This window comes from Mycothermus thermophilus (genome assembly GCF_041956435.1).
Source record: "Mycothermus thermophilus strain CBS 625.91 unplaced genomic scaffold VTJ04scaffold_2, whole genome shotgun sequence".
NCBI classification, from domain to species: Eukaryota; Fungi; Ascomycota; class Sordariomycetes; order Sordariales; family Chaetomiaceae; genus Mycothermus; species Mycothermus thermophilus.
Window position 1 is genome coordinate 1,765,978 of NW_027191428.1, and position 16,100 is coordinate 1,782,077.

Genomic DNA, 16,100 nt, shown 5'->3' on the forward strand with positions numbered 1-16,100 from the left:
CAGTAGTGCCAATGATTTGCTAGGAGTGACGGTCAGGGAAGGTTTCACTCGCCAATACCATCAATCAAGTGTGAACTCACGTTCTCCAGCTCGTATATAACTTCCAACAACTGCCACATTGTTGAGTCTACCTCGTGGAACAAGCCATCCAAAACGAGGTCGAACAACGCAAACGGCTCGGCGATTGCGTCTCTGAAGCATTTCATGTCAATGAACTGCTGTATCCGCCTTTTCACTTCCGGCAGAGGCCCAAACATCACCAAGGTAACCCCGCCGCCCTCCCTGGCGCTGTGTTTCCGCAGGAAGAAAGCCGACCGGTCCCATTCACGTCGTTGTCGAGTTTCGTCAGGCTCGACGGCCTTGCAAAGGTAATGGAACCAAGCACAGAACCCCCCGCTGCCGCTGTCGTTGCCAGCATCCTCAAGCTCTGTACGTGTTCCATAGCTGTGGCAGACAGCACGGAGACGTTCGTTCAAGAACTCATGTGGAATTTTGAGCGTTTGGCAAAGCTTGACGAGACCCGGCCCACTTTCAGGCCGGAGCTCATCCAACGGCGCTGTGATGATACGCAGGGCAGCTGAGTGTTCAAGATGTCCTGGGGCAAAATCCTGATTGTCCACGGCTATGTGGCCCTTGGGGTTCTCTAAAATGGCTCTTGGTGAGCATCTCATGCCCCTACATGTACGATAAGATGTGTGACACGCTTAGGGGGTGAACATACCGTCAGTCATCTCCCAAATGGTGACGGGGAAAGAATGTCGTTGGGGATGGAGGGACTTGGACACTTCTTGGAACTTGAAATATGGCTCCGGCACTTGTGTCCACGACATTCTTGTTCATCGAATTAAAAAGCACTATCAGGTGTACTAGCACAGTTGACACTCTGCAAGTGAAGAAAAATAAGTGAGTGAAGGGAGTGCCTCCACCAGGACAGAGATATATAGGTAGCGGGCGAGATTCGGCCTCACTCTTGCTATATGGTCTGATTATCAATAAATTATCAATAATACATCGGACATGTAACAACCCAATCTCAGACGCCCAAGGGTTGGACTCAGCACATAATAGGTTGAAACTTGCAGTTATCACACCTGTCGCCGGCGCCCCTGAACTGGTGTGTTGTCTTCGTTTTTCTTGGGCATGAATGCATACGGGTCAGGATTCTGTTGACCGAAAAAAGGAACTTAGAAACCCAAGGATGGGAGGCAGAGTTCAACAGTGATGTACCTAGCTACTCCTCCGTTAGGCTCCGTGGCTGTAGAGATACGAGTATCAAAGTGTTATTATTACTCCGACAAACCCGGCCACCATCCCAGGCCGAGATAACTATCTACCAGGTAGCTAGTTGTTTACTCAGACAAGCCAAATCCGCAGCTGCATACATCATCAGAGCGGAGGTCCAGTCCCCAACACCCCCAACCCCCCCAACCATCCATCCACCCATGCATCATTACCCCAACGATATGCTCAATCAATGCCCATATCCCGCACCAGATGACTTCCTATCCTTCCTATGATTCTTCCCGAACCCAAACGCCCCCGCCAATCCCGACGTAAACCCACCACCACTCCCTCCCGAGCTCACCGAGAACCCGCCATGCCCACTCCCGGCCGGCCCCTACGCGCCCAGGTCGTAGTACACGCACTTCCCAGTGCGGAAGTTATATACAAACGCATGCGGGCTGGCCGCAGCGCCACTGTTTCCTCCACCGCCGGCCGCTGTGGCCCCGCCGCCGCCGCCGCCGCCGGCACCACCAGTTCGAACAGATTGTTCCCACTGCTCTCTCCACTGCTGCAGCAGGTCGTGGATCTCCCTCACGTACTTCTTCTCTGCCGACCCGACGGCCTGTTCGGCCTTGCGCCAGCTCTCCGGGTCTGAAAGGCTGGTCCTGCGCAGAAGGTCCATGACGTCGTCGCTCGTCTCGATGGCCGCGATCGGTCCGCCAAGAAACGACTGCACCAGCCTCGCCGCGCTGGCCTGCGCCTGCTCGACGACGGCGCGGCGGTTGAACTTTTTGGATTTGGTCTGAGCGACGAGGACGTGGACGTCGCCATGCTCATGTTCCAAACCCGCGCCGGGGACGCCGCTAACGCCACCGGCAGCCGCGATGTCATGGTGATGGCTGCGCAGTTTGAGGTTGCCTGCTTTGGCATCACGTTCGCGCATCTCAGCTTTGAGCCAGTTGAGAAGCTCTTTGGCGGGGATATCGGCGTCGGGGATGTCCTTGCCGCGGCCGACGGTTTTGATCTTGAGCTGGTTATCTTGCTTAATAATGATGATCCAGCTGTAGGACTCATCACGATAACTCGACATCAGGTCTTCAGGGGATCGCGTATCGCGGGCAAGCTCGGCGCTGATGCCGTGTGCCCAGAGGCTTTGGACTAACTCGATACCGGCGGAGCGGAGCACGGATGGATCGAAGCTCGCGACGAGGACATCGCACTACAAGGCACCAGATGGTCAGTGAGTCTGAAGACTAGAAAGTGATCAAGGATGAGATGACATACCCGTTTCGCTGCAAACGGACCCTGGTTGTCCTCTTCCACCAGTTTCTTCAGGAAGGCTTTCCCGGTGAGCTTCGGGACAGGCTTTGCGAGCTGCTTCTCCCAGTTGAGACTAAACCCCACGGCGTGGCGCTCCTCGAACCGATTTCCGATCTTGGGACGATGTTCCTTAATCAAGCCATCGTAACGACCACCGGCGGCAAAGACATCCTTGGTCTTTTTGTCGTAGAGGCAGGTGAAGAGGATGCCACCCCGGAAGAAGCGCTCGTTGATGCTGCTGAGAGGCGCGATGTAGACCTTCCTGGTGACGCCAAACTTCTTGGTGTACTCGTAGACCTCTCGGAGGTGAGCCAGGGTGGACGTTACGCGCTCGCTGTACTCAGTGCCCTCGAGCAAGGCCTTAAGCTTGGAGATGGCCTTTGTCGGAGTGTCGCGGAAGTCAAACCGCTGCAACTCATCCACGGCCGTCGCCGAGATCCCTACGAGCGGAGATCGCAGCTCGCTGCGCACCTTCTGCCAAGTAAAGTTGCGGATATTGAGCTTGCTGAGAACATCAGCTGCGGCCTGTCTCGAGCTGGCATCGACGCCGCAGAACTCAAAGATGGTCTGCAAGAGATCTGAGTGGCCCAACTGGAAGCACATGGGCGTCGAAGACGTCGAAGGAAACGCGGTGATAATCTCATCCAGCACCTTGATTACCTCGGCCTCTTTCAGAGCAAGGTCCAGCGCATCCGTCGTGACAATATCAAAATCAACCTCGCCGTACACGTCAGGCTGGCCGCCGTCTAGGCGGTCACGGAAGATGTTTCCGAATGAGAAGGACCGTTGAGGTACAGGACCGCTTGTGATCCGAGCCAGGGCGCGGGCGCGGCCCATGACCAGATCAAACGGGAGCTGCAGCACCATGCCGTTCCTGTCGAGCAAATGCACGGCATTCTGTCCATAATGCGCTGACCGCGGATAAAGGCTTGTCGTTGGGGCCTCGACGGCGCCATGGCGGCGGAAGATGGAGATCAGCGTCTCCTTGACGATGAATCGGCGCAGTAGGTCCGCCGGGGCCGGCAACGTCGACGACATGTCCCAAGCATAATCCTTGGCTTGCTCGGTCTGCCGCGCGAAAAGAGCCTCAAGCACCCCCTCGAAGTAGGGAGAGTTGGGATCAGCCAGGCTCGCGATGGCACGCCGGACGGTCTCGCTCTCCATCTGGACAGGCAGCTTTCCGCTTTTCAGAAGCTCTGCGCTGGAGGGTCGCTCCTTGGGGTTATGGCTCAGCAGCGACAACATGATCTCAAGCCGATTCTTGTCGGCTGGCTTGAAATCAGAGGGTAAGACCGGTGGGCTCTTGCGAACCTGTTCCAGGACCATGGCGCGTTGCATTCCGAGCATGGGCGGGTATGACATCTCGAAGAAAATCACGCCGAGGGAATACATCTATCCTAGAGTCAGCATCGCCGTGTCAACATCTCGTTCAGAATACTTACGTCAACTTTGGCCGTGTACGTTCCGCTGCCTCCAGTCCGAACCTCGGGAGCGATGTAGACGGCGGTGCCAATACTCCGCGTCATTTCACTCGCATCCGAGCCCAGATTCGGCGATTTGTCCGTGAGCTGCCCGCTGATAGCAAGACCAAAATCTCCAATCTTGACGTTGTCAACCCCGTCCAGACCTGCGGTGATAAAAATGTTTTCAGGCTTGAGATCCCTGTGAATAATGGGCATGCTGTGAATGTAAGCAAGACCCTCCAGGATTTGGCGAAAGAGGCGCCAGATCTCTTGAGTATCTTTGCTCAAGTTCCGATTGATCAGGTCTCGGAGCGTCTGCAAAGTTGTTAGTGCTGTTAAAGCATTATCATATGGGGTTTTCCACCTACTCGCTTCTCGCAGTATTCCATGACAATGTACAAAGTGCTCTTGTAATGACGCTGACTGCTGGTCCTCCGGATGCGGTGCCCGGGAACGGCAAGCTGATCTCTTGCGGCCTTGCTGTTCACGGTCGACGTGTCATCATCATCACTGTCGTCTTCGTCTTCAGAGTCTTCCGACGAGGATTCATCCTCGTCGTCGTCATCGTCATCATCATCTTCATCGCTGTCATCGCCGTCATCTGCTTCTTCGTCTTCCTCATCATCTTCGTCGGATGATTCGATCGCAGAACCTTCCATGTACGGATGCCCGCTGGAAGACATGAAATCGAGGCCACGACTCTTGCTTTCGGCGAATTCGATGTTGAAGTCGGCGGTGTTGCGGTTGGCATCCCTAATCGTGCCGAAGCTGTCGGATGATGCATCGTCCTCACTAGGATACTCCGGCACCTCCTCCACCCAGGTGTTGATATAGCGGACCACCGATGGATGGTTCATCGAGGACAGCATCCGAACCTCTTTGAGCAGCTCAGAAAGCGTTTCCTTAGATCGCTGGGTGATCTTCTTGACCGCATAGAGGCGGCTATCGATCAATCGACGGGCCTTTACGACTTCACCGAAACCTCCCTTGCCGAGCCGAGCTTCTTCGACGTAGTCTTGAAGGTACCTCGAGGTAGTCTCGCTACGGTTCACCGAGCCGTGGCGGAACATACGCGGAAGGCCCTGGGGAAGTGTCGATGCGGTTCCGTTAGACGCATAGCCATTAACTTCGTCCAGGATGGGTGCATTGGTGGCCAAGAATTCAGATGAGGTCAATTCGGAAGCTCGGGGTCGCTTCTTGGGATCGGTCTTGAAGAACTTTGACACCAGCTCTTTCAGCGGGCCAGACAGGGAAAGCGAGTCCATCAGGGCCGAAGGTGAGGAATACTTGTCGGCGATGTCAAGGCCCAAGAGCATTTGCAAGAAGACCACGCCAAAATCCCACACGTCGGTCTTCTGCGTGTACTGCGGCTTCGAGACGTCGGCGACCTCTGGGGGGAACCAGTAGGCAGACTTGGCGGCCCGGGTAGATGTGAGCATTTTGACTTTGGTGCAGATGTTGTGAAGGTCTCGCTGGAAACCGGAGTCTGCAAGTTTCGGGACTATGTCCCCAGCTGGCTCTCTGCACAAGAGTATGTTCCCAGGATGGACATCCTGGTGGACGATGCCATGGTTGTGCAAGAAGGTCAGGGCATCAAGCAGATCGGTCGTCCAAATCTTGGCCTTGTTGACGTTGAGTTGGCCAGCGAGGTCCAGAAACTCGTCGAGGGAGCCCCGGTCACTAAAGGGGTTGAGAATGCTAACGCTCCACACAGCCGGCGCAGCCGAATCGCCATCGCTGATGAACCGGTCAATCCTATAGTCAATGAGTTCTAGGAGATGTGGGTGGCGCAGCTTCTTGAGAGTCTCAAGCTGAGTCTCCAGGGCTTGGAGTTGCTTTTTGAAGAGGACCGAGTCCTTGGTGTGGCACTTCAGCTCGACCTGCTTGAGGGCGAGAGTTGGCCGCCATGTTTTCTCAAGGAGAACGGGCTTTACCTTGTACACGGTTGTGACAGGGCCTTCCCGATACGTTGTGCGATCAGTGACCGACTTGAAGTAGAGTTCGTTTCCAAACCCGTCCATGATCTTGCACGGCTGGTCAAAAACAACTGTGGCGTCTTCGTCGACAAGATCTGTGTTACCACTATCAGAAGGAATGAGTGGACCGCGTGTCTTCTTGCGCAACTCTTTGGCTCGGGTCTTTTGGCGCTTGAGTTCCTCTTGAAGCATGTCACCAAGAACACGCTGCTCCTCTTGCGACTCTTCAAGGCGCCTGCGTTCCTCGAGCTCTTTCTCGGCCTGCGCCTTCTTTGCCATTTCTGCCTCGTGAGCCGCTCTTTCTTCCTCGAGCGAGGGCAGCTCCTGGCCTTGAGCCTTCTTAACGGCAGCCTCGTCCAGGATCTCGCGGATGCCTTCGACAAGCTGAAGGATCATCTCTTGCTCCGCGGCCGCCAAGATTTTTGACTCTGTCTCGATGAATTTTTGGATTTTGAATCTGGTCGCTTCCCGAAGATCCCCGTCATCCTTGATGGTCAGCAAGGGAGGGGATTTGGGATATGTGGCGACGAAGACGACGCCCAAGGTCACGGCAAAGGATGGGTCTGAAAGAGCTTTAATCCGAACATCGAAGGACGGTTCCGATTTCTGTGAAACGTCAGTGCAAAGTAAAACAGGAGATTGGTTGAAACAAGTTCAACTCACCTGCCATGCACTATGAGTCGAAGTGTGCCTCGTAAAGTCTCCTTCGTAAATAGACTCAATGGCAATCAACTCATCTTTCTGCCGCTGTTCGTATTCAGTCTTTGGCCCTGTCCCGGGGCTCTTAGGACCCGGGACGCTCTCGGGAGCGGGCTTAGGAAGCTGGGGCTGACGAGGGTTGGCCTTCTTTTTGGGCCCCATGGTTGCAGGAAGGAATCGGGATCGGTCAAGCAAAAAGTAATTGCATGCGGGTCTTGATGAATTGGACAACCGGGTTTCAAAGGCTCAAAAGAGGGTTGAGATGGTGACTCGGTCTTACAACCCAGAAGGTGGGGAGGTGTTGTTGTCGGTGAACTGCACAGCCAAAAAGTTGGCTGTAGTGGTTTACCGAGTCGAGCCCATTCTTATCAGAAAGTCGAAATCGGGACGAAAAGTTGAAGAATACGATAAGCCGGTTGACAAAACTCGAAGTTGTTTACGTGGAGCCGAAGACAGGATGCCTTAGACAACCTAATAGTCATCAAGACTCAACTGCAGCAACCAATGACTCTGAGACGGAGGTCATCAGGGTGCTTGAGCAAGCAAAAGTGGGGCGCGTCTTTGTTATCAGTGACGCGTAATTTACACACAATACGGCGCATCTTTACGGCAGCCTTCAGCCCCACCTGCCGTCAACGGCAACCCCGCCGGGGTCAGATGCTCCACTTCTGGCGGGCCGCACTCTGAATGGCTGATTCAGGAAATCAATCAACACCACAAACAATCCCGTGACGCGACGCGCCGACACTCCTCGTCGGAGTCCTCACCGCCCAGATTTTTCTCATGAACCAGCTTGACGTCGTCGCTGTAAAGTATACCTTTTCGCGACCCGGTATCCGGCCTTCACAATGATCAGCTGGGCGTTGAAGCGGCGAAACTCCGAGAGCGTCCCGGAGCAGGGAGCGTCCGGTAAGAACGCAACAGAAGTTGGAAATACAGACATCATGTGATTGAGGCTAACTCGCGATCTCTAGATGACACCACCCAGCTCGAAGGCCCCGACACTCCGGCGCCCGTGTTCGCCGTGCGCGCGCTGAAGACGGCTTTGTTCGGAACACCTGCGCCTCGAGATCGCCGAGTCCCGCCGAAGCCAAAGGAGACGACAACGACAACAACAACAACGACGACAGCACCGCCACCAGGACCTCATGTACCTCCAGTGTCACCAGCGAAACCACCCGGCATCCTCCTCACGCCGGGAACGGGAACCTCTCGACGGAAGCGTGTCTCATTTGGTCAGGATGTCAAGCAAGGATCCGGTGGGGCGACGAGGACGAGCACATACGGGAGGTCAGACGAACGGCCGCGGCCCCGGACGAAACTGCAGCAAGCGGTGGAAAGATCGGGGGAACGAAGGGCCGGAATGAACAACTCCAGAATGAACAACACCAGAATGAACAACAGCAGCGCCAACGGTGGGATTGAGTTCCTGGCCTGGGACAAGGAAGCTGAGGATTGGGAGGAAGTCGAGGATGACGATGAATCCGACTTCGACAACGACGTCACAACTGATCTCAATGAACCTCACTCTCGCTCCGGCAAATATTGGAAGGCTCATTTCGAGAGCTACCATTCAGACGCAAAGACTGAGATGGAGAAGCTTGTCAAGTACAAGCAGCTCGCGAAGTCTTACGCGAAAATGAAAGACGCCGAGGCGCTCGAGCTCAATCGCAGGCTCAAGGAGGAGCAGGACAAGGTCAAAGCGCTGGAGGAAAAGTTGGCCCAGTTGACAGGACCGGGAGGCGCGAGCGTTTTGGCAAAGCCTGGGAACGAGCGCGACAAGATGCTCATGGATGAAATCAAGAAGCAAACGGCCCTCGCGACAGAGTACAAGATGAAGGTTGAAGAACTGGAGGCTCTGCTCCAGGATTTCAATGGGGATGCAGCTGGGGATCTGCGCCAGAACAAGACCGCGTCACCCAGGACCCATCGGACACTTATGGAGACCCAGAGGGAACTGAGGAAGGCCAGGTCGCAGATCCGCGAGATGGAGAAACTGCAGGAGGAACGAGACCGGTTGAAGTCGGATCTGGCTCTTGCGGAACAACGCGCCACCAAACTCGCCGAGGAGAATCGCAGACTTGCCAACGAGCTGGCACAGAGCACGTCAAGAATCCGGGACCTCGAAAAGGGCCTCGAGGATTCGAGGGGTTCTTACCAGAAACTCAAGGAGGACGCGAAATCTCGCTATCTGGAGGCTCAGCAGGTTCTCCAGAAGAAGAACGCCAAGATCACGGAGTTGCAAGAGGAAATTGACGCGCTGAAGAAGGCCGGAGCGGAGGTGAGGCGAGCTACTAGGTCCAGCCGCGCGAAGAGCCTCGACGAGAAGGTAATCACCGGCATGTCCCCGGAGCAGCAGTCGGCGAGGGCAAGCCTGGTGGCCAGGCGGCTTCAAGAAGCCCAAAGCAGCGACAGCTTGCGACGAATCTCCCAAAGCGACGAGACGCTCGCGCAAGCAAGGGCGCTCAGGGAAAAGCTGGAGGCCGAGCTTGGGACGAAAGCGCGACCAGCATCGTCTGTCTTTAGCGACCGCGGAAATCCGCAGGACAGCCGTAGCACGTTGTCGAGCGGTAGCACGGCCCATGCTCGCGGAGAGGGAGAACCCGTCAACTCGGGCCGGGCCAACAATGCTCGGACTGCGCGGCAAACCTCAACGACTGCGGCGTCAACAACAGCAACAGCAACGGCGGAAGACCACCTCGCTCCAAAGGCTCGCGAACGGCGCCGCACCGCCAAACACTCACCTCCCCGGGGTGAGCAGCAGCAGCAGAAGCAGCAACAACAACAGCAGCCGCGGAGGGCACCCATCCGAGCGCCGTCGCCCACACTAAGTGACACCTCGCCTGATGTTCAAGCGACATTGGCTCAGGTACAAAAACGGTCATCAACAGCACCGGCAGCGCAACAACGGAACGCCGTCGTCGATACCAATGCGGACGATGACGACGACACCGAGGCGCTGCACCTGCCGCAGCAGCAGACCAGCGCCGTCTGGAACGCCATGAACGCGTCGCGCGCTGCGCTGCCGGAGCATCGCAAGAAGGCGGCGCTCGCTCGGATCCAGCAGCGCATTGCGGAGAGGAAGATGCTGCAGGCGAGGATGGCGAGGGATAAGGAGAATGCGGATCCGTGAGGGACGGAGAAACCGTAACTACGGGGGTGGAATTTTTTGATGAGTTTGGGATCGCTTGGGGTTTGGCATGTTGGGTTGGGCTGTGCGGAGTAGCATAATTGATGTTGGGATATGAGATTTGGGAGCATGGTTACAGACTTGACCTGAGGCTGGCTGGCGGATGGGAGTTGGGAATGAAGTACATAGGCATGTATGGGTTAATGAGCTGGGTTGGTTGATCGGGTCTCATGGACTGGAGTACGAGTATTGCAATTCGAGCGCTGTAATTGATTCCCTGTATCCATTGTTGATGTTGGACTTCAACCCCTTTTTTTTGTTGCTTGCTTGCTTGGTTGGGGGTAACGCAGCGGAGCATGGGTTCGGGATGCGCAGCGCAGAGAGCGATAAGCCTCCACTACCACCCATATATGAGGGGAATTTCAACGACATGAGTAACTCTGTCACATCAATGTCTTCAGAACAGATGAGATGATCAAGGACACAAATCAAACATGAAACACACTCATGATGATCTCGACCTTGAAATCGCCGACCTCGAACGGCGGCTAGCCGAAGCCAAAGCCCGACGTCAACAAGTCCAACAACAACAACAACAATCCACGCATCCCCATCATCACCAGCTCCAACTTTCACGACCAAGTGAGCAACCATGCATCCATCCAATCTCAATCCAACACACCCAACTAACCACAACCCCAGCCCCCCAACCAACCCCAACCGCAACTCATTTCCTCCTTCTTCTTTCCGACTCCGCCCTCCCGCTCGGCAGCTTCGCCTTCTCCTCCGGCCTCGAAAGCTACCTCACCCACCAAAAACTCCCCTCCACCCGCCTCTTCCACCCTTCCTCATCTTCAACCTCTTCCGCCTCCTACTCCTCCTTCTCCACCTTCTTCCCCCTCTCCCTCTCCTCCATGGCGTCCACCTCCCTCCCGTTCGTGCTCGCCGCGCACCGCTTGCTTGCGTATTCCACCATCGGCAACCCCGATGATGACATCCCCTCCGTAACGACCCGCCTTGCAGCGCTGGACGACGCCGCCGACGCAGCACTACCGTGCACCGTCGCGCGGCGTGCGTCAGTCGCGCAGGGGCGCGCGCTGTTGGGGATTTGGGAGCGGGCGTTTGCGCCCGCGGCGGCGGCGGCGGTGGGAGAGGGGGAAAAGAATGGGAGTGGTGGCGGTGCGAAGTTGCAAGGCGTTGCCATGGGGGCGTTGAAGGGATTCTCCTCGCTACTTCGGTCTTCTGGCTCCTCTTCTTCCCAAGCAACGACTACAGCGGCAACTACAGTAGTAGAGGACGAACCACCCCCCGTCTCGGCGCACCTCGCCCCATTATTTGGCGCCGTGTGCGCAGTGTTGGGCCTGTCGGAGGAACAGGCCGCTTATACGTTCCTGCTGGGGCACGCAAAGGCGGTGGTTTCCGCTGCGGTGCGGGCGGGAGTGTTCGGGCCGTACCAGGCGCAGCGGACGCTGGCCGGGGCGGGAGTGCACGAATTGATTGGGGCGGTGATGGAGAGGGAGTGGCATACGCCGGTGGAAGAGGCTGGGCAGACGGTGCCGGTGCTGGATTTGTGGGTGGGCAGGCATGAGGTTTTGTACTCGAGGATATTCAATAGCTAGTTTTCGGGGGGAGGCGGGTGGGGGGTGGGGTTTGGGTAGACTTGACGTGGACAGGAGCGCGGCAGTGACCGCATTTGGGTGTGCTCATAGTCTATATTATTGGTATCACCTTTGTACAAGCTCTGAAATGCAACATGCGTCTTGACTGGTGTGTTTTTTCCTCTCCGACATCCCTTTCGACACTCCATACTCCATCCTCCACACAACTCATTCGTCATCGTCGTCTTCATCGTCACTACCATATGCCACCAACGGCCCTGACGAGGTCGTCGTTTTCGGTTTCGTCGTCACGGCGACCTGTGCCCCTCTCAAGGCGGCTAGGGTGCTGCTCGATAAGATTCCGTTCGACTCCTCGGGCTTGTCCTGCTCCTGCTCTTGTCCGCTCCCCGTCTGTTGCGCCTCCGGCGCGGCCTCAATCATCAACCGTTGCTCATGCTCCAGCTCGTAACCCTCCCTACCCCTCGGGTTGACAGCGTTGGGCCCACGGGCAAAGTGCACGGCGTCTGGTGCCTCATAACCCTCGAGCCCGTAACTGCTCTCTAGTTTGCGCCGCTTCCGCGCCTCAGGGTCTTTGCCCTCGATTTCTGCAACGAATTCAGCCGGCAACGCCCGCCTAATGGCCTCGGCGGCTTGCTCCTCGATCCGGCGCGCTTCACGCTTCTGAGCCATTGGGTTCGGGTCTGCCGTCGCCCACCGGACGTTCAAGATTTCGTTATGATCAAGCGACCTGGGAAGAGGTTAGAAAAAGTAAGCGGACAAGGGGAAAGAAACATAACATACTGATGGGCCATAGCTTCCTTGGCGAACTGCGCATTCGCCTCGTTCGTATAAGTAACAAACGCAACGCCCCGGTTATTCAGCACGCGGATGCGTTCAATCTGGCCCCATTCGGCAAAATGGCGGGCGACCACCTCTTCGATGTCGTCCGTCACATGGATGCGTCCCACGTAGATGGTTCGGTTCTGGCGCGTGAAGCTGCCGACGCCGCCCATGTCGTCGCGGTAGTCGCTGAACTTGTCGCGGCCGAAGCAATCGACGTTGGGGTTGAAGATGTCGTGAATGCCGGGCAGGCGGTGGAGGTAGTCGCATTCCTGACCCTTGGGGCAGATTCCCCGGGCGAAGAAGAGACAGAAGTACGACCCGGGGCGCGAATCGGCGCGCGTGTATCCCGAGTCGAGCGCGATGTTGCACCTCCCCTTGGCATGCGTCTGCGAAAGATACTTGTCTTCCCTGTCGCCACCGGACCACTTGTTGTACCAGATGTTGAAGACGGTGCCTGTTTGCGGAGGCCGTTCGGACTTGACCAGGGCGGGATCGATCTGGGGTCGCGCCGGGCGCCTCTTGCGGCGGATGATCTTCTTGACTTTCTTCTCGGTTGGCGGCGCAACCTCGGTGCTCGTCGTGGCAACCGCGAGATCTTGAGCGTGGTCTTGAGAGTCGCCGGGTGGTGCGGCGACCTCTTCTTGAGGTCTTGATTCGACGTCCGCCATGATTGTTATTGTTGTAGCTTGATGACTTCGATTAACGGAGATTGGCTGATTGATGTGGGAGGCTGGATCCGATGGAGAGAATTGAAGAGCTGGTTGTTCGATTTTTCCAAGTGTTGTTTTGTTAGTTACGCATTGCTGGGAGCAGATGTTGCTTGGAACCACAGAGTGCAAATGCAAGGCCAGAGCCCAAACACGCGCTCGGCAGCAGGACCCACAGCGGCTCTGGCCAGGGTCTGGGTCTTGGCAGGCCGGCGAAGGCGGTGAGATGACACTGGGCCTTGTGGCTTAGGGGGCCCCACCCCCACCTGGAAATTCTGCCACCTTTGGTGTGGGGTTGAATGAGCCAGGATCATCACATCTAATGAACCTTCAGAACTCGAAACTCGAGAAACAAGAAACACCATCTCCATATCAGGTTGTTTCATTCTCTCTTACTTTTTTCTTCACATTTCGTCACCTACAGTCAAAGCGGTTGAGGGGGCCATACTGGCCAGGTCGTCAAAATGGTGAACATTACAGACAAGATCAAGGAGTAAGACAAGCCGCGGAACACCCTCGGCAGGACAAGGACTAATGCATCGGCCGTCAGGATTGAGGAGGAGATGAGGAGGACCCAAAGTTTGTCACCCTGAGATTATAGAGACTATTGTTGAATGGTTGGACTAACAACCGTCACAGAAAACAAGGCCACTGGTCTGTACATCCTTTCACCCCTGAGCACTCAACTGGGCGCTGACATGTCGACTCTCTCCCAGAATATCACTTGGGTCTCCTAAAAGGGTGAGTGAGTCGCCTATACTAGCCCGATGATAGACCTCTTCCATGCTGAGACAACCGCAGCAAACTCGCACGTCTCCGCGCTCAATTACTCGAACCAGGCCCCGGATCTGGCGGCGGCGGTGGAGCAGGCTTCGATGTGAGCAAGAGCGGCGATGCGCGCATAGCGCTCGTCGGCTTCCCCTCCGTGGGCAAGTCAACATTCCTCTCCAAAGTCACGAAAACCAAGTCCGAGGTAGCCTCGTATGCCTTCACCACCCTCACAGCTATCCCCGGTGTCCTCGAGTATGGTGGCGCCGAGATCCAACTGCTCGATCTGCCAGGGATCATCGAGGGTGCGTCCGAAGGCAAAGGCCGAGGGAGGCAAGTCATCTCGGCAGCAAAGACGAGCGACCTGATTCTCATGGTGCTCGATGCCACCAAGCGCGCGGAGCAACGGGCGTTGCTGGAGGCGGAACTCGAGGCTGTGGGAATCCGGTTGAACAGAGAGCCACCGTACGTACCCTTCCTTACCACCCTGGAGCATCCTCCGTATCTCACACATATCCTCCAGAAACATCTATCTCAAGCCCAAGAAAGCCGGCGGCATGAAGATCACTTTCCAATCCCCTCCCAAGGCCCTCGACGAAAAGATGATCCAAAACATCCTCCGCGACTACAAGCTTCTCAACTGCGAAGTCCTGGTCCGCGACGAGAACTGCACCGTCGACGACCTGATCGACGTCATCATGAAGGACCACCGCAAGTACATCAAGTGCCTGTACGTCTACAACAAGATCGACAGCGTGTCTATCGAGTTCCTCGACCAGTTGGCCCGCGAGCCCAACACGGTCGTCATGAGCTGCGAGCTCGATCTCGGCATCCAGGACGTCATCGACCGGTGCTGGAAGGAGCTCAATCTTCTTCGAATCTACACCAAGCGCAAGGGTATCGACCCGGATTTCAGCGAGGCCTTGATTGTGCGCAACGGCTCCACCATCGAGGATGTCTGCGATCGCATCCACCGCACGCTCAAGGACACCTTCAAGTATGCCCTGGTGTGGGGTGCCAGCGCTCGTCATTGTCCGCAGAGGGTAGGCCTTGGCCATGTGGTTGCGGATGAGGATGTTGTGTACATAGTCAGCGGGTGGAAGGCGTAGTCAAGGCAGCAAACTGGTAATGAAAACACAACGGATGCGTTTCCCCTGAGACGTAACCATTCCAGTTCACCAAAGGAACACATGTTATGGTCGCATAGAGTTTTTATTTCTGCGTATCCGTGTGTCCGTCATAGTCGCTCATAATTGACGAGCCATCACTCATACAGCTCTTCCCAACCCAACCTAAATAAAACACAAACGAGAATCGAAAGAAAACCAGCGACAAGACCAGACAATGTTCCCTGAACGCCCACGAAAGTTCACCGCCCAATCCCTTCCCAGAGTAGTGCCCTAACCCAACAAGAGTCCCAGCCATCCATCCCTCTCTATGCGACATAATACCCGTACTTTCGTACTCAAGAAAATTACAAAAGGAAACGTGTCATCGGAGTGAACGGCGCGGATGACCCTCTCGCCCGTCAGGACGGGTCGAGGCCGCAAGAAAACAAATGAAGCAGAAACAGAAACCCTCCTTCGTTTGGAAACCAACACCAGCGACATATCATATCACTTAGTTGGCAACAAACGGGTTGTCCCCGAGCTTGGCGGCGTTGCTGTTGTTGCCCTCGAGCTGGGCGGCCGAGCCGAGTTTCTTAGCCGAGGCCCGGGCGAAGAGGGACTTTGGCTTGACCCTAGAAGCGGAGACACACATCAGGTTAGCCAACTGCGTTGGGAGGGTGAATGGATGGCTGATGGGGATATAAGAAGTACATACTTTCCGACCTGCTTGTTCCGCAGCGCGCTCAGCTTGGCTGTGCAGGGGCTCATGATGTTGTCGGAGGGGGAGACGAACTTCCTGTTTCGACGCGGGGTGGTGGTTAGTTCCGAGCGTCTTCTCTTTGTCTTCACCCTCCTTCGATGTGGCTTTGATGGAACAGGTCGACTTACCCGCCCTCCTTCTCCATCTTGGACTGCAACACCTGGCGGTGGTGCTCGAGGCTCATGAGATCCGGCTTGTTGGGAGCAGCGTCGGTCTCGATGTGCTGGGCGTCGTTGGCCACGGGGGCAGGAGGCATAGACGTGTTGATGTCCTTAGCGGCGAGCACGTTGGTAGCCATTGTTGACGATGATGATCGACGTAGAATGTCTTGGACTGAAGTCGCAGCAGGGTGTGGTGATCAAACGAGATGATCGAGGTGTGAAGAAGATGCGGTGTAGCTGGTAGTGGTAGGTTGGTTGGTTGTGGATAAGTTCAGGACAGGCGATGCGCCGAAGTGCGGTTGGTGTTTTATCTAGACGTTGTTTGTTGTCTTTGGCTGGGAG

General features: G+C 56.0%; 7 protein-coding genes across 7 annotated transcripts; 3 read left to right on the plus strand and 4 right to left on the minus strand.

Moving 5' to 3' along the window:
- Positions 1 to 44: 44 nt before the first annotated feature.
- On the minus strand, positions 45 to 830 carry VTJ04DRAFT_2782 (uncharacterized protein; the record flags this gene model as incomplete). The annotated part of the gene is made up of 2 exons (XM_069360609.1): positions 45 to 643; positions 722 to 830. 2 exons carry the CDS (start codon positions 828 to 830, stop codon positions 45 to 47), a joined length of 708 nt encoding a protein of 235 aa, XP_069221303.1.
- A 788-nt stretch (positions 831 to 1,618) lies between these two features.
- Positions 1,619 to 6,844, minus strand: VTJ04DRAFT_2783 (uncharacterized protein; the record flags this gene model as incomplete). The annotated part of the gene is made up of 5 exons (XM_069360610.1): positions 1,619 to 2,443; positions 2,509 to 3,936; positions 3,987 to 4,322; positions 4,376 to 6,589; positions 6,647 to 6,844. 5 exons carry the CDS (start codon positions 6,842 to 6,844, stop codon positions 1,619 to 1,621), a joined length of 5,001 nt encoding a protein of 1,666 aa, XP_069221304.1.
- Positions 6,845 to 7,530: 686 nt separating this feature from the next.
- VTJ04DRAFT_2784 (uncharacterized protein) lies at positions 7,531 to 9,815 on the plus strand (the record flags this gene model as incomplete). The annotated part of the gene is made up of 2 exons (XM_069360611.1): positions 7,531 to 7,591; positions 7,657 to 9,815. The coding sequence occupies 2 exons, from the start codon at positions 7,531 to 7,533 to the stop codon at positions 9,813 to 9,815; spliced, it is 2,220 nt and encodes a 739-aa protein (XP_069221305.1).
- A 491-nt stretch (positions 9,816 to 10,306) lies between these two features.
- VTJ04DRAFT_2785 (uncharacterized protein) lies at positions 10,307 to 11,431 on the plus strand (the record flags this gene model as incomplete). The annotated part of the gene is made up of 2 exons (XM_069360612.1): positions 10,307 to 10,454; positions 10,515 to 11,431. The coding sequence occupies 2 exons, from the start codon at positions 10,307 to 10,309 to the stop codon at positions 11,429 to 11,431; spliced, it is 1,065 nt and encodes a 354-aa protein (XP_069221306.1).
- Positions 11,432 to 11,638: 207 nt separating this feature from the next.
- On the minus strand, positions 11,639 to 12,921 carry VTJ04DRAFT_2786 (uncharacterized protein; the record flags this gene model as incomplete). The annotated part of the gene is made up of 2 exons (XM_069360613.1): positions 11,639 to 12,158; positions 12,212 to 12,921. The coding sequence occupies 2 exons, from the start codon at positions 12,919 to 12,921 to the stop codon at positions 11,639 to 11,641; spliced, it is 1,230 nt and encodes a 409-aa protein (XP_069221307.1).
- A 503-nt stretch (positions 12,922 to 13,424) lies between these two features.
- VTJ04DRAFT_2787 (uncharacterized protein) lies at positions 13,425 to 14,837 on the plus strand (the record flags this gene model as incomplete). The annotated part of the gene is made up of 6 exons (XM_069360614.1): positions 13,425 to 13,453; positions 13,511 to 13,539; positions 13,600 to 13,614; positions 13,677 to 13,701; positions 13,762 to 14,193; positions 14,252 to 14,837. 6 exons carry the CDS (start codon positions 13,425 to 13,427, stop codon positions 14,835 to 14,837), a joined length of 1,116 nt encoding a protein of 371 aa, XP_069221308.1.
- Positions 14,838 to 15,348: 511 nt separating this feature from the next.
- VTJ04DRAFT_2788 (uncharacterized protein) lies at positions 15,349 to 15,895 on the minus strand (the record flags this gene model as incomplete). The annotated part of the gene is made up of 3 exons (XM_069360615.1): positions 15,349 to 15,469; positions 15,553 to 15,633; positions 15,726 to 15,895. 3 exons carry the CDS (start codon positions 15,893 to 15,895, stop codon positions 15,349 to 15,351), a joined length of 372 nt encoding a protein of 123 aa, XP_069221309.1.
- Between the last annotated feature and the right edge of the window lie 205 nt (positions 15,896 to 16,100).